The 18127-nt window shown below is 31.1% G+C and overlaps 3 protein-coding genes across 3 annotated transcripts; 2 read left to right on the top strand and 1 right to left on the bottom strand.

Moving 5' to 3' along the window:
• Positions 1-3053: 3053 nt before the first annotated feature.
• Positions 3054-3621, bottom strand: LOC146531733 (uncharacterized). The gene is made up of 2 exons (XM_085198231.1): positions 3246-3621; positions 3054-3164 (listed from the first exon to the last, which is right to left on the bottom strand). Exon 1 carries the CDS (start codon positions 3609-3611, stop codon positions 3327-3329), a length of 285 nt encoding a protein of 94 aa, XP_085054357.1. The 5' UTR covers positions 3612-3621; the 3' UTR covers positions 3054-3164; positions 3246-3326.
• A 9917-nt stretch (positions 3622-13538) lies between these two features.
• LOC146531732 (15-hydroxyprostaglandin dehydrogenase [NAD(+)]-like) lies at positions 13539-14478 on the top strand. The gene has a single exon (XM_085198441.1). The coding sequence runs from the start codon at positions 13542-13544 to the stop codon at positions 14289-14291; it is 750 nt and encodes a 249-aa protein (XP_085054567.1). The 5' UTR covers positions 13539-13541; the 3' UTR covers positions 14292-14478.
• A 1505-nt stretch (positions 14479-15983) lies between these two features.
• Positions 15984-16749, top strand: LOC146531731 (15-hydroxyprostaglandin dehydrogenase [NAD(+)]-like). Its single transcript, XM_085198310.1, has one exon. It carries the CDS (start codon positions 16000-16002, stop codon positions 16747-16749), a length of 750 nt encoding a protein of 249 aa, XP_085054436.1. The 5' UTR covers positions 15984-15999.
• The last annotated feature ends 1378 nt before the right edge of the window (positions 16750-18127 follow it).

Raw genomic sequence — 18127 nt, 5'->3', positions numbered from 1 at the left:
TATAAACCTTCTACGAAAAACACTCGACTTAATTGTGAAGACCGCATCAAAATCCGTTGGGTGGTTTAGAAGAAGAAGAGTTAGAAACAACAGACAGATACGAAAAGCGACTTTGTTTTATAAGATACTAGCGGACGCGCGCAGCTTCGCTTGCGTATTAAAGGGTGAATTCTAATAACCCATGAAACATATGTTCAATGAAATATTTTTAAGAGTCTAAATTTCAAATTTTATAAAAATCGGTGGCGATTTAAAGATTTTTCCATACAAATTTTCAACCCCTTATTTGCACCCTTAGAGGGTGACTTCTAGAAAACCATGAAACATATGTTCAATTAAATATTTTTAAGAGTCTAAATACCAAATTTTATAAAAATCGGTGGCCATTTAAGAATTTTCCCATACAAACTTTCAACCCCTTCTTTGCACCCTTAGGGGTTGAATTCTAGAAAAACATGAAACATGTGTTTAATTATATACGTTTAAGAGTCTGAATTTCAAATTTTATACAAATTGGTAACGATTTAAAAAATACCTATACAAACTTTCAACCCCTTATTTACACCCTTAGGGAGAGAATTCTAGAAAATGATGAAACACGTGTTCAATTAAATATTTTTAAAAAACTAAATTTCAAATTCTATAAAAATCGGTGCCGATTTAATTTTTTTTCCATACAAACTTTGAACCCCTATTTCACCCCCTTAGGGTTGAAATTTTTCAAAATCCCTTCTTAGTGGATGTCCAGATTACGAAAGTAAACATCTGTCCAAATTTCACGTTTCTACCATCAGCGGTTACGGCTGTGCGTGCGTCTTACCTCAGTCAGTGAGGACAAGTCCTTTTATATATATAGATAAGATAAGATAAGATAAGATAAGAAGACAAATGATCAAATGTGGCGTTAAGTACCATCACTCAACACTAAAAAACAGGTTCAACCTTATATATTATTTACCATGAGAACAAGAAGTTCTCACGTGATAGTACATATGTAGGTAAATATTAAAGATCCGCCTTTGTATTTATTTTATCGTGTTGTATTTAAAGAACAAATTGTGTCATCATAGCAACAACTATGGTGCAAACCGCAATGAAGCAAATGAATTTTTTGTCAGATTCTTTTAGGAATCTATCAACCGTATCTAAATTAATTTCTTATAAAAAAGATACGTGTTACTGTCCACTTATAATTATATCGTCAAAGAGAATTTACTGAATCATGGTACACTGAATTTTAAATTTACACATTTAATAGTGATACAAAAATATACATACAAACATTTAAAATATCTGTAAAAAAAATTCTAACAAGTAAAGCGTATTACACTATTCAAGAATATTTAGAGGATAAGCATGTATGGAATTAATGTCTATTGAATGTAATGCAGGATAGCTGCCAACTAATGTAACAGATTGTGATTGTACCATTGCTTTTGAAAAGAGCAACTGTTGAGTTTCTTGCCGGCTCTTCTCGGCAGAACTACCTTCCGAACCGGTGGTAGCTTTTTGTTCACATGTTCATTCGACGATTCAAAAGTGCTTATAATAATTGCCTATTTGAATAAAGAATATTTTGAATTTGAATTTGAATTTGATATATTCGTATCGACATTACACTCGGTAGAAGGTAGAATATTAATCGAAAAAATTAATACTTTTAAGAAAGGATATCTTTCTATATACAATGCTTAAAGCTGGTTTTTTAAAATTAGCATTATTGCAATCTATAGTTATAATAAAATCTAGCTGATGCTGCTTCTGCTGGAGGATATATCCTCCATGATATGAACCGATTGTAATTAAATTAACACTAAATGAAGCTTGCCAGACTCCAATTGTGAAAAGTTCATTTAAATCAGGTTAACTGTTTCTGAAATTAGCGTGAACAAACAGACAAAAATATAAAAAAACCGGAGAAGCGCGAGTCAGGGTCACCCACCGACCGTATAAAAATTGGAGGTCTCTTTCTGAAATTTACACTTAGCTTAGCCAAAGCCTTTCATTTGATTCCTTATTTCAATTAGTGACTTTAATACAACATTTTGCCTATCTATTTTATGGCTACTGTTTTTGGAATTTTATAGTGTCGAAATAGGCGTATTTCCTACATAAATATCTTTTATTTAATTAAAATATGTAGAAATAAGTTTTTTACAGGGTATATTTTTAGATCTAGGTATATGGTTTGTATTTTAACTCGATATCACCAAGCATTCCTGAGATAGAGGCTCTGAGACAGCGAAGAAGAGCTTCGAAGAGAAGACTAGATGTAGATAATAAATAATTGATTCCCCCGAGTGGGGATCGAGCCCACAACCGTCGCGTTACAATCACACACTTGTGCCACTGTGCGACGACGACCACAGACTATCACCTGGATGTGATTAATAAATCGTATTTAAATCTTCTGGGGATTTATTTGGTTTTGCTCGAAAAATTACTCTACATTATATTTTTATGTTGATGCAGTTCGGTAGTTTCTATCATCATACAAATAATAATTTTACAATGAATTAAGATACCACCAGAAAAAATAAAAATCATTGTAATAGAAATTACATGAACAATTTCTTCTAATAATAGTCTTTATGGTTTATCATCCAGACAGTGTACAGACATCGATAAGATACAATTTTATTATTAGATAATTATTTTTTCAAAGTAAATTCTGGAAAGTGGATTTTTATTATCTATAATCGATAAGGTAACCGGCGTAATTTTTATTTTTTATATCTTTCATGTACAGAATTGACTTTTCTATCCTTTTTTTTTTATATAAACCCAAGTGAAAAATTTATAGATTGGGAATTCAATGAAGTATTCATAACATGACTATAAAATATAATAAAAATATTATTTTAACCTACTGTAAAAATAGTCATAAGTATGTGACATTTTTCACATACTTTATGAGATATCACGAGTATGATAGGCATGTGACTCATATGTTTATCAAACAAATGTACTCTGACAATGATAAAAACATATGTTTTTAGTTATGGAAAATTTAATAGGTTAAGAATTATGTTTTAATTAATAATAGAAGTAAAGAATTTTTTTTATGTATTTAGTTTATATAAATATACAAAAATAGTAGAGCACAACAAAAACAGCAACGAATCCATTTCCCTTATACTGATTTTCCAGACGCTACGAGTTTCCTGAAAATAAAATTAATTGTCAATTAATATATATTTTTTATTTTATTTTAAAGAAAAAAAAAATTAACAAGTATTACACACATAAACTAAATAGACGTATTTTCGTTCACTATTCGGTGTCTTCGTTGAGAGATTTTCTTTTCTATTTTCTGATTTTCTTCATTAGCACGATTCTTTGAACTCGCGGTCTGTATAATCGGCGAACTGGTTTATATCGAAAGTAGTCATGCTGTGTTTAGCATTAGCTTCATTGATATGATGTAAATTATTCACGAATGCTTCATAATGCTCCTTCCTATCAGCCTCATCCTTGTAGTGCCTGTTGTAGTCTTTTATAAATTTCTCGAATAATTCCGGAGCGTCATTGACGTAGTAATATGGCTTATTACCGCTGTCCATAGTTTTCGTGGCGATTAGGATAATGCAACTAAATGTAAATAGTTTCATGGTTGGCCTTGTACAGTTGTCAGTCAGTCACAGGAGGGCGCTACTGAGCCACGGAAAACGTTAGCTTCGTATTTTATGTACACAAAAAATATTAAAATATGATAATATATACTAAAAGTAAGTACAGTGGAAGCATAAACATGTGGCTATTTTAGAATATAATGTAATATAAGTGAAATCTTCAACAATTAATAGCTAAAGCTGTTTGCGCATTTAAATCAATAACAGCACCATCTAGGTAAAAAACTAAGAAGCTATAGACTATCAGGAATAAAAAAACAATCCCGCTTTCTATTACCTAGTAAGACCAATAGAGGGCTATACTAGAAGAATTAATGAAGTATTCCATAATAATCAAGTAGAAATATTTAAAGAGTTAAGAATTTAAGACCTTTAAAATGTATGTGTTCAAAAGCCAATACCTCATTTGAATTAGCGGTCTTAACTCCAAATTTTGCCTCCTTTTAAAACTATTATTTTTTAGAATTTTTCATAAACTATTACTACCTGAAATGCTAGCTACATTTCATAAGTCTAGGTTGACCGGAAGTACCCCTTTAATTTTGATTCCCTGAAGCTGAATTAAATTTAGCTGTACGCATTATATCAGATCCATTTAATCGACTAAATTTAACTTTCATGAGTAATGTTTATAAGTCTATTTTAGTTTACTATAAACCGTAATTTTTAAATTTAAGTGACATCTCTTGAACATTTTTAGTACTTTTAGGACTATTAGTAAGCAGAACATGGTGCTGCTAAACATTTGTTATATCAAACATTATAAAATAGTTGATGATGTAGAAACAAGATGGCGTTGATCTATAAATTTGAAATCTATATACATACACTATAGTATTAGCCAATTTTAAACAAAAGAAGTTTATCCGCTTAACACTTATAAAGTTGTCACTATTTACTAACCACAACTAATAAGTTTGTTGCCAACAGATCTCACCAGAACTACCTTCCAAGCCGGTGTGCGATACATGTTTTTTCAACAATTCAAAACTTGCTTGCATTTATATATTGCTTCAATTAGTTTTGAAAGATATAATAAAAGTATACATTATTATTAAAATATAATCAATCTATATATTGTAAGCAACTATTGGAAATATTAAATAAAGTGGGAAAGGTAATGAATTAAAACAAGGCTTCAAATAATTATTAAACAACCAAAGGGACTTATCTAGCAGTCTAATAACAATATCTGGTTCTAAAGACCTGCACCTTAAACCTGCACCGATTTTTATAAAATTTGAAATTTAGATTTTTAAAAGTATTTATTTGAACACGTGTTTCATCGCTTTCTAGAATTCTCCCCCTAAGTGTGCAAATAAAGGGTTGAAAGTTTGTATGGAAAAATCTTTAAATGGCCACCGATTCTTATAAAATTTGAAACTTAGACTCTTAAAAGTATTTAATTGAACACATGTTTCATGGTTGTCTAGAATTCTCTCCCTAAGGGTGCAAATAAGAGGTTGAAAGTTTGTATGGAAAAACTTTAAGTCGTCACCGATTTTTATAAAATTAAAAATTTAGACAACAATATTTTATTGAACACATGTTATTGAACACAGTGTTTCATGATTTATTAGAATTCACCTCTAAGGGTCCAAATAAGCAGGCGGAGCTGCGCGCGCCCCCTAGTTTTATATAAAAACAATCCGTTTAGATTTACCACAATATTCATATCAGTTTGCAAAATAAATAGCAACACAACATTAAGAGAACAAAATATATTTTAAAAAGTAAGGTTAATAAAATGTTAAAAAAAGTAAATTACCGAGGTCCCTTCTCCCAAATTACTTAGCGATTTGCAATTTGTTCTCTCTTTACGCAGTGGCGAATTATCGAATTGCCTTTTTCCTAAGAATAATTTAGAAACGCTAAGGAAATTAAATTAGAATTAAATATTTTAAATTGAATTTGCAAAAAAAATATTAATAATAAATTTATTAAAATAAGACTTTAGTCCATTTAACCATTAAAGAAATTGCTTAGTTTTTACTTAAAATATTTCAGTGTCGTCTTAATGAATCTCTACAAGTAAATTTCGTTTATATCTTATCATTTTTTTCATTATTCAACTAAAATAGTTATATGAATTTATAGTATTTTAAAGCACTACGTCTCCTACACTATTGAATAATTGAACAATATCAAGAGAGTTTATTGAAAGCACAATTCCTGAGTCAGACATGTCGTAAATTGAAAGTTGCGCCGCGCTACGGACATTACAATATTTTCCTTTCAGAAAATCTTTCTTTATAGCAATGGTGCTACAAAGGCAAATTCTAAATCTATTAATATAGTCGACTACCATAACATTTTAAATAACTAATTATAGTTGAAATAAGGAATACTTTTTAATAGAGATCGTTGTTATACATTAAAAAACGGCAGAAAAAAATTAACCTACGATATTTTTCTTTAACAGAAAAAAAATTATATAAAAAATAAAAATAAATGATAAATGAATACTCTATTTCTAATAAACTTCAAAGAACAAACAAACAACGCTTACAAAGTTACATAAATCGATAACATCTAAACCCCACGAGTAGTCTTTAAATGAACTATCATTTGGTACCATTAAGGTCTTAACTGAACCTCATCTGGAGCCAGCTGTAATGCGTAATGATTTTGTTTATCACCTCCACAAGTTCACCTCAACTTGGTGGGTTACTGCGGCCAATATTCGATGGTTTTAGGCTATTTTGAAACATTTTCTGTAGCTTACTCATTTTCAGTAGTTTGTTGTTATACTTGCTTAGAATATACTAATGAAACTATTATTTTTTTTATTTAATAATTCTAATTACTTTCATGTTCTAATAATATTATGAACAGAAAGACATTATTTATACAATGAATGAAACAATAGGTACAGCAATTTGAGTCCAGTCGTGGCGCAGGGGCACAAAGCGTGCCTATAAACGCTACTGGTTGTGAGATCGATTTCCCACTCAAAGAAATGAAATATTTATTTAAATGTATATTTTAACTTCTTCGCTGTGGTGTCGAGGCAAAACACAGCGTTGAGTTTCGCTACTCAACACGCAATGACCCAGAACCAATCGTTGATTCTTCGTTCGAGTCACATTCTGTATAAGTAGATTTGGGAGAAAATTTAAATTCCATTGTCTATTACAAAATTATGAGAGAAATAAAATAAAAAAGTGTGCATAAAAAAGTAAATTCTTTAGTTCTTTAACTTTTCGTAGCCAAAGGATTAATCGGGATACTAAAACTTCGCTGTCTGTCTGTCACCAGGCTGTATCTCATAAACCGTGAAAGTTAGTTGAAGTTTTGACATATGATGTATTTCTATTGCTATTATACCAAAAATACTAAAAAACTGAATAAAATAAACATTTAAAAGGATCCCACTCAACAAACGTTTTTAATGCTTTTTTTATAGATAATGGTACGGAACCCTTCGTGCACGCGTGTACTCATACTTGGCCGGTTTTCCATATTGGTTTTGTAAAATTTTAGTCACGCAGTTTATACTCGTATGTAAAAGTTACATCAACAATCTTATTTAGTAAACATTTCAGTCCATGACAATATGATTACTTGGAAAATTTCGCAAAAGCTCAAACGGAGCTTTCCCTTCATTGTCCTCTTTAACTTTTCAATGTGAAAAAGTTTTATAAGCATAATATTGTTTACAATTTCCCTCTTAATTGCAATATCTTGATATAAATATATATTTTTATTTTTGTGTCTTTAATATTTTTTTTGTTTGAAATGTTAATAGCGAGTTCAATTCTTAAAAAGCTGCTTTGCTCTTTTTTCCTTTACAACAGGATAGGCAGAGGAAGCCACGTGTTAAAACACTCTTATGCTCTATGAGGTGCTTTGCCGTCCAGAGTGGGGAAATAGTTCGATTCTACTAAAAAAAACCTGTATAAGATAATAATTCATAATTTTAGCTAAAGTTAATATTAAATGTTACATTTCCTCGAGTGAGTATCGAACCCACAACAAATCGCGTTTATACTTGTGCCCCAGCGCTACGACTGGCCTCATCATTTCTTTTATGAATTTTACTAATGCAAGAATTATTGATATTTAATTTCTTCAGCTTTATAATATTAATATAAATAGATATAACATCTTTAAACATTATCTTGAGAAACTGCAGGAAAACTGATTTAGTGGATTTTATAACGAGTGCTAACAAGGCGGTTTCGGCTTCAAATAGTAGTCGCCACTTTATAGTTCAGTTTAACAACTAAATTTTAAACATGCTTTCAGGCAAAATTTAGTAAAATAAAGGCGTGGTTTAAAACATTATGAAGAAAATATCCTTCTTTTCATTCGACTTCGTAGAGAGTAGAGATATGTTTTTCAAGAGAAAAACTTGTATTTAGTCTCTCCGTTTTCTTTTTTCCACCCGATTTTCGAGACAAATAATCTATAAGTGTTTTTTCTAATGAAATTTGGTATCGAGGCTTATACCTATCAATATAACATATATCACAAACATATTGTTGGACAGGACTTGGAAGACAACAAAATTTGAATTTGAATTGAATTTATAATAGAGAAAGATAGAGAGAGAGATAACAGAAAGAATATGGTGTACAAACGCTCTTGAAGCCGAGTGTGAGTGTATATCGGCTAATCAACCTGTATAAATATCCCAGGCAAAATAAAATATAATTTAAAGCCTAATTCTCCTCTAAGTACATACATACATGTATCAAGTACCAAGAATAGGTATTTACTATTCAGTATTACGTGAGAAACCGCTTTGTACCGATGTAACGGATGCGGGTGAATATTAATCACGGGTTGCACAGCTTACATTTGCATTTTGGATAATGCCTAAATATAATGGAATTTGCAGCATTTTGATACTCCTAATGTTTCTAGATACTAGCTTAGTTATTCTCATTTTATTTTTGCTTTTCGCTCCATCCCGCATATGTAGAGCAGAGTAGATGGAAAATCTAATGTTTAAACTACCGTTCTCCAATTTTGTGTTTTTTTCTTATTCAAATCGGGAAAGTGAAAATAATTCATTTTCCACAGTCCACAATCAGTCAGCAGATATTACTATTCAATTTAGTGGGTTCTCGTTATTTAAAAAGTGATTAAAATTATATCTTATTTTCAGTTTTTTGTGAAAATTTATTTCTCTTTCTACAAAAAGGGAATAAAAAAAAATTGTGATCATTCCTCTGAGTAGAAATAAAACCTATTATTTTTTGGTTTTTACTTTTGTTTATACGATATTTTAGCGATGGGTCACTCAGTTTTTAATATTATTGAACTGGAGAGCGAAGTATCGTGACACTAAGGCTAAAAAAAGTCTTTAAAAATGATAAATATAATTCATTTTGCTTTATTATAAGTACACAATACTCGTATATAAAAATGTCACGAAAGCTATGAATTAAATAAACCGTTTTCAAGCTGGAGACTCGCCAAAAGCTCATTTTACTTAAGCCAGTGGTTTGTATTGCAGATATTAAAACTGACTGCCTTCTTAAGATGTAGTCAGATTTTTTTTGTCAACAACATTTTAACTTAATTTGATTCTATAATTTATTATGGAACGACTTTATATTGTAAAATATTATGACTTAAAACATAAAAAACCAAGCGACTCCGTTCGCGGGTTCGCCTCGTAATTCGGGATGGGGATTTATCATACTACGCTTCACGCTGCTTCACGCTGCTTCACGCTGTATCCCTAGCTAGGCTAGTCAGAGAGCACAGAGTTTCTACATATCCCTTTCGCCTCGTCCACTGTGTAAGCCTCTTCATGCGTGCCCTCCGGAGGTCCGAATGCTTTTAATGTGATCTTCCTCCAGTATCCATTCTTTGATACTGTGTTTTAGAAGGTCAACCGAGTTCTCTCACTACATCTCTTACTAATTTCATTTAGATTTTGTTAAAACATACAAAACAATAGTAAAAATCGCATCAAACTCCGTTTCATGATTTGAGAGCGAGCGATTCGAGATAGCTTAGGAACAGACACACAGAAGCAGAATTTTGTTTTATAATAAGTAGTAATGATTTGCATATTTATATATTTTTGTACACATCCGTAGATGTGTGAGTGTATTTAAAATGTTAGATAGTGAAGAACTGAGTGATTAACTACCAGTCACAGAAAATTCTGCACTGTGAAATTATAGACATGCTTAAGTAAGAAAAAAGATTTTTACGTGATTTATCATAAATTTTGTATTATTTAAACTAGAAAGTAATTTTAAGCACATGTTTTAAACCGGAATGAGCGTCTTGAATGTACACATATTAAAATATTTTGATCTAATAAATATGAGATATTTGTAATATGTCGAGAGGATGCTATTTGTATGGAATTTATATAACGTGTATAACCGTTCGCGTTGTTATTGGTATGCAACGATTATGTTACATAATCTATTTTTTTTCAGCTTCACGTTATATGTCCCAGAGAAGGCAGGAAGTCATAGGGAACCAGTATTAATACGCTCCGTACTCTATGCACTTCCCAATTTCCGATACATTGCGTGTTAAGTGTAGTGTGTAGTGGTAGAACTCTACGCCGCTGCCGCTTTTATCTTGTTAACAGAGCAGAGCAGAAATTTAAAATAATTAAGTCCCCCGAATGGGAATCGAATCCATAACCGTCGTTCATACGTCGTCGTCGTCGACGTCGTTCGTCTTTTCTTGTTTTCTTGAATGAGTAAACTAGAAAAGACGAACGACGACGACAAACATAAATGTCAATGAGGATTTGACAGACTTAATACAACAAGAATAATATGTGCGTGTGCGGCGTCGTCGTGCGAGAAGTGATAACTTAAACTAATCTCAATTGTTTTTTTTAATATTATTTCTTAAATTTTATGTATATGAATATGAAATATATATTTTTTGTCTTTATATATAAAAATGAATTATCGTCTGTATGCCCTTTATAGAATAGTAAACTACGCATTTTATCATGTGATGATCTTTAGCAAAGTTGTTATGCTAACGAAGGTTTCTGAGTTACGACCAATTTTCGACAGATGGCGTAACTATAATTGTAATAAATTTCATATATTGCAGTGACGGGTGGACTGCTCACATATCCGAAAACCTTCTGATTTATTCGTTTACGCACCAGATGGAAAAATAAGAAATATTGAGCATCCCACAGCCCTTCAATAAACATCGAATTGAAACGATGCTGCAATGTCTTATTCGAAATGACAAGTATAAAAATACATAGAGTTATACTATTATAGCCTGTATCATTTAGCGATAACGACTAGTTTACTTTACTAGTTAGACTCCAATATTATTTAGTGAAAAAGTAAATATAAACTCGTGTCTGAGTTAATATGTCAAATTCAAGATCCAATGAAGTTGATAAATGAGGGTATTCCAGTAATCGACGGTAATTTTTCACCTTCCCCACGCGTTAAATCGCTAATGTAGACACAAGCATTTATAGTTTATATGTACATATTCTTGGAATTTGAGATATCTTTATATAATAATAAATAGTATTACATTAGTTTTCTATTTCTCCAGCTTTTGAGAGAATCTAGTGAGGAGACACTCCGTTCTCCATTTTCTGCCCTAATGTCACGAGCATTGTGTGTTGAGTAGCGGAATACAACACCAGCGAAATTGCTATCCTACTAATTTTATTATTCTACTAATATCAATAATCACAATCTATAATGAGGCCAGTCATGGCGCAGGAGCACAAAGTGTGACTGTAAAATCGACAGGTTGTGGGTTCGATCCCCACTTGAGGAGATGGAATAGTTATTTAAATTTATATTTTAGGTTTCTTCGCTCTGGTTTCGAGGCAAAAGCGCGGCGTTGAGTTCTACCACTCAACAGAACTGTTCCCAGAATTCGGCAGAGAGTGGGGAACAAAAGCCATCTAGAGTCGGAATTCAGCATACACGAGAGTTCTCTGAGCGGAAACCGAACTCACAATCTTTCCGTGTACTGATCTCATCTCTCCTAAAAGGTGAGGTTCAGGGCTATCACAGGGTGCGATCAATCTCGTCGCTGAATATTTCTTTCTCATTTCCACCCGACGACGGATTTGATTCGACGAAGAATATTAATTCACACCATCCCTGAGATAACAAATATAATACATATTTGAGATGTGACCAGATTTCAAAAGAGATTTATTGTATTCTTAATCGTTTGATCGATATTATTTACATATTATTAAGATAATGTTAATAATTTTCCACGTGGCAATCGTCAGAGAGTAGTACCTAGTGATATGACACTCGTTTCACCATATTCCACCCAATATTCGAAACTAAAAATTAAAACTTGTTGACGAGCGTATCCTAACTCTGTGTTTTACGTAACTGATTAGGTATAAGTTCGATCAAATTCGAGCTTATAATCGTCTTAGAATAATGGTATCTACAAAATATTCTTTCGTTGTTTTGCTACTACTACTTTGTCATGTTTTAAGTCTTTCGAAGAACTATATTTAAATGTACAACAAGAGCTCTTGTAATAAGATAAAATAAATTGTCTTTGTTAACTTTCGTTCACATTGTCTTTTTAAATTTAATGTAGATTAAATTACATGAATATGATTACATAAGCATCTTTGTACTTAATCTTTTTTAAAAATATTGCTCCTCTCTAAAGAAACATAAATATTTTATTTTTTACAATGAAAAAAAATATTTTTTGTAAAGATAATTTGAGCATTTTTATTTTATTTTAAGATAGTAACTATGTAATACATTTTATAACACGAAAGACGAATATATATCTTTTTTTTACAATAGCTGTCAATATTAAAAACTATTGTGAACATAAATAAAATATATATATATATATATATATATATATATATATATACACACACATACTTGTATATATATTTACTTTTTATTACCCATCAATAGTAATTGTATAAATGGGTAATAAAAAGCCGGAAAAGCGTGAGTCGCCGATTATGAGTTCTGTACATGTCAACCATGATTTAATTTTTGCATTACTTTGCACGTACGACGTTGAATCCTAGTATTGAGACACTCTGTTCCTATTAACATACTTCCGTTCCTCACTTTCCGCACTCTAGAGGCATTTCAACGAGTCGGGATCGAACCTATAGCCAGTCCCGTTTACAGAACTCAACGCTTTACCTCGACACCAGAGCATAGAAATGACAATATACATTTAAATAAATATTTCAATTTCTTGAGTGAGGATCAAACCCAAAACTTATTCCGTTTACAAGCACACTTCCCCCACGACTGGCAGTTGAGATTATTTTTCTTTATGTCCCAGGAATGTTACGCAATTTATAAATTAATCAAAAATGACATTCTTTTTGCTTTTTAATAAAATAATAAGTTTGTTATCTAATATTACTTGAACATTGACACTTAAGCTTAGCGTTATCATACGATGATTTTGTAGTTTCTGCATAGCAGCATACGCACATATATAAAACTATGTAATAATATTATAGGTAACATATACCTATAATATTATTATATAGTTTTTAGTTTTTAGTTAGTCTATAGTTTTTAGCCAACACTAACAAAAATACAAAAATTAAAACAATATATAATTAATCAATTATACATATATTGTTTTAATATTTCAACCTCAATTTTCCTTATTTTTATATTTTAAAATGTCGTTTACATCTAAATGATTTTAAAAAAATAACATTCATCATCATCACCAGCCTGTCCTCGTCCACTGCTGGACATAGGCCTCTCCAATGGCACGCCACTGGACTCGATTTTCAGCTCTTCGCGTCCAGCCGCTGCCCCTTAAAAAAATTACATTAAAATTCAAAATATACTACTTGGTGGTTTTTTTAAAATAGAACTCAAAAAACTGAACTGCAAAGTAACATAAGTAAACGATATTATAAATAGGATTGTCGTTTGATTTTCTTGTGTTAGTTATCTCACAACCGTCATGGATCTTGAAGTAAACGGTAAGATTGTGGCTGTTACCGGCGGCGCCCAGGGCTTGGGCCTGGCGATGGTCAAAAGTTTTCTTCAACATGGAGCCAAACTAGCGATTATTCTTGACATCAACAAGGAAGTGGGTGAGCAAGTTATAGCGGACTTAAAAATAAATTATTCAAACAAGGTTATTTTCTACAAATGTAATGTTGTGACAGATTTGGAAAAAATTTACGATTTGATCATCAAAAATCATCAACAAGTTGATGTTTTGATAAACAATGCTGGAATTCTAGATGAATTAAACATCAAAAGAACTATAGATATTAATACAATTGCTGTTATGGAATGGTCCATGAAGTTTTACGAGCATATGAGAATTGATAAAGGGGGCAATGGTGGTACCATTATTAATGTTTCTTCGATTTTCGGCTACAGGATCACAGCTTATGTACCGTGCTATCAGGCTTCTAAGTTCGCTGTTCTTGGGTTTTCTAAATCTTTAGGACACGAAACTAATTTTAAAAAGACCGGAGTGCGAGTAGCGACACTTTGTCCTGGATCAGTTGTTACGAATTTAAGTACAAATTTTGTTATCAGAGAAAAAGATTTATTACCAGAATTTTTGGCGAAACTTAAAGGTTATGAATGGCAAAATAGTACAGCTATTGGATCAGGTATAGTGGAAATATTCCAGAAAGCTGACAGTGGTACTGCATGGGTAGTAGAAGGATCTAGACCGCCTCAAAAATTGGTTTAAAACTATCTTATGGCTCTATAGCACGAATACAGTGCATAGCTCCTTGCCTTTTATTTATTTTATTTATTAAAAATCTATTATTACTCCATAATAAAAATACAATAAGGACCTGGAACTGATTTAGTTGGTTCATTTTTAATAGTTGTCTCATCAGAATGTTAAAATGTTTTCTGAAATAATAATAATAAAATACTTAATGAAAATAACATGCTCATTTGATTTGTTCTGCTTCTCGTCTTTTGTAATAGTAACAATACTCAAATATATAATTGCATAAAAACTAATTATTTACTTCAAGCACTTCTTATAAGTAAATAAACAATACTTTATTACTTCACTATTTTATTTTCATTTCACAACTTTTTGTGATTATTGTAATAAAAATAAAATATAAAAGAAAAATAACATGTTTATAATTTATACTGTTGTTAGAAGGTACATTATAAAGATACTGACTTATCTGAATATTGTGACGTAAACTATAAAAGTGACAAACATAAACTTTATCGGTGAGTTCCGCTACACGACACGCATGTCTTGCGAATTTGAGATGAACATGACAGAAAATGAAGATCGGAGTGTCTTGGCACTAGATTCCACGTGGCTACCTTTTTATACTAGGCAATTAGGCGGAAGGTCCGCGGAATGTTATAACACTAGGTTCCCTCTGCATCCTGCTAGGTACAATGTGATAATTAGTCCGACTGGAACGAATTGCTCTTCTATGACGTCAATTAATTCTTTCACTATTTAGAAATATTATTATAATAAATACGATAAGAAAATAATAAATATTATTTATTTAACCATTAAAAGGTCATTTATGAATCCTACACTTAATAATATCTTTGTTTTTTATATTTAAAAATGTAAAATTGATTCACTAATTTAATAAAAGTATATACTCTTTAGAATTTTTGTACTTTTTTTAAAGTATGCGTGATATTTACATATTTTTATAGTTTCACGATGTCGCCTGGATAAAGCAGGATACACACAAGAAACCTACTATTACAAATACTCCGTTCACAATTTTTAAGATATTGCGTGTTGATTGCGGAACTCAACTTGGATAGATTTTGATGATGATGATTGACTATTTTTAGTTAAAAAAATAATATTTGGAACATTTAACGTTAAATATTGACAAAAGAAAAAACTATTTTTAACGCAACATTTGTATATTTTTTTAAATAATAATTTTAAACATAAAAAAATGCTTTTTAAGTCATTACAAAACAAATAAATAATAAAAATATTATGTATAACTTAAATGATTTTAGTGTTATTTTTAAAATTTTCACACACATTTTTTTTATTGATTTATTTAGATCCACCAGTGGTAATAATATTAAATTAATCATACAGTAGGTTTCTTATATTTAAATTACTACAGCTAAATGCATTACCTTTTAAGGTTAAAAAATTAAGAAGGAAAAAAAAGAAAAGGAATTCATTAAAAAGGAACTTTAATAATGTTACAATCAGTTGCACATACAGCTGTGCCAGTGGGTTAAAAAATATTAGCGTAAGATATAAGTAATTATATTATATGGGCGGCACATTATGATTTAAGTGCTAGATAAGATAAAAAATGTTTATTTCGTCAAAAAAAATCGACCTTTTTGACTCTAATATATTTGAACTTATATAAAGAATATCATCCGAGATAAATTCAATTGCGCTGTAACTAGTCTGTCGAGTTAACATGGCTAACAATCTCAAAAATAAAGTTGTCGTCATCACTGGTGGTGCGGTGGGCATTGGGCATTCAATAGCAGTGAATTATCTTGAAAAAGGAGCCAAAGTAGTGGTTCTTCTTGATGTTGACGAAAAACAAGGAGCAGATACAGCGAAAAAACTGTGCGCGAAATATGGAAATGATCGCGCTGTATTCCTTAAATGTGACGTCACAAAAGATCTAGAAGTTGTATATAAAAAAATTATAGACACTTACAAGACTGTCGATGTGCTAGTTAACAATGCAGGTATATTAAACGAATTGCAAGCAAAAAGAACCATTGATACCAATGTTATAGCAGTGATAGAATGGTCTTTAAAGTTTTGGGAACACATGAGAACAGATAAGAATGGGCAAGGTGGTACTATTATCAATTTATCATCAAGGTGTGGCTATAGGATAGAGCAATATCTTCCAATCTACCATGCTTCCAAATTCGCTGTATTTGGTTTCTCCAAATCCTTAGGACACGTTTATAATTTTAATAGAACAGGTGTCAGAGTACTAGTCATATGCCCAGGATTAAGTAAGACAAGTCTTGCGGGAAATATTATAGTGTTTGATTCGGAGATTATTGAAGATTTTAATGTCTTCCTAACCGAGGAACCGTGGCAAGAGGTTGACTCAGTTGGTGCGGCTGCTGTAGAAATATTCGAAAAGGCTAATAGTGGTACGGCGTGGTTAATAGAAGGTGCTCAACCTGTTGTTGAAGTCTAATAACTGGATTATCTTTATGTTTTGTTACTTATTAAAATAAGTTTTTTTAATAAATTAAAGGTATGGTTGTACTTAGACTCAATATATTGGTCTAAATTCATGTTTATTTTCTTACTAAATTAAGTTACCTAAAGCCATATACATTTTTAACAACCATGCGAATGAAGTTACAACTTCTTATATTACATATCTATATAGGAAGTTGTAGCTTCAAATCTTAAACGGTTATTATAAACGTTACTTTGTACCCTATCGTTTACTAAATACTAATCTATATATATAATAAAACTGTAAGGGGGGTAAAATCTGTACATTGAATATAAAGTAAAAAAAACACTTCAGGGGGACTCAATATAACTAATAGAAGGTAAAAATATGATTTTTGGAATTCTTGTCTGTCTGTCTGTCTGTTGTGGCTCTTTAACTCAAAAACTACTGGACAGATTTAAATGAAACTTCTTTTGTTGCATAGCTATTAGTCTTCGGCAACATATAGGCTATAATTTATTTTGATAGTCCGAATACCTGATGTGAGACCCTAGCAGCCCGCCTAATCTATAAGAGATATCAATACAACGAATTAGGAAAAGTTATTCAGCGTGATGAGCATTTTTTGTTGACATCAAAAAAAATTGGATCCAATGTGGAACCCCAGTCACCCAGCTAAACTTTATTACATATAATTCGTCAGTCGTCTTAAAATAAATTATTCTACGTGATAAACATTTGTTTTGACGTTTACGTAATACCATAATTATTATTTAAAATGGTTCAACACCAAATGATATAAATGTAAGTAAATATATTCAAATAAATTTTTTTAAAAAAAACCATAAATCGGTAACATATATGTGTATCACAGAAAAAAAATATTACATTCTTATAATTTTTAGGCCCGTTGTGGCGCAGTGGCACAAGCACGCGACTATATACACGACAGGTTTTGAGTTCGATTCCTACTTGAAGAAATGAAATATTTAATATTTTCATTACCTCACTCTGGAACGAGGCAAAAGTAATTTTATAATATCAATAAAATATACGAAATATCTTCTTTTTTATAAAAAATAATCGCTGAATGTGTTGCTAAACGCAAATCTCGAGAGCAGCTGAACCGATTTTGCTAATTCTTTTTTTATAATATTCCTTGAAGTACGAGGATGGTTATAACTGACAGAAAAAAATAAAAAAAATCCAGAAAAGGTCCAAAAACATGACTTTTCTATATTCCCATACAAAAGATTCGTAGTAATATCTACTTAAAAGTCAATTTGGACTTTAATACCCTACTATAAAGTTTAAATGTTAGTAGCTGGATTCCTGGAAGAAAAAATTGAGTGACGTTAGTATCGTATAAATATTATAGCCCAAGATCCCA

Source organism: Heliconius melpomene, chromosome 15, assembly GCF_056956725.1.
Source record: "Heliconius melpomene rosina isolate 202511_hmr_F chromosome 15, ASM5695672v1, whole genome shotgun sequence".
Classification (NCBI taxonomy): Eukaryota; Metazoa; Arthropoda; class Insecta; order Lepidoptera; family Nymphalidae; genus Heliconius; species Heliconius melpomene.
The sequence above is the reverse complement of the archived record's forward strand: the minus strand, read 5'-3'. Positions and strand labels throughout refer to the sequence as shown.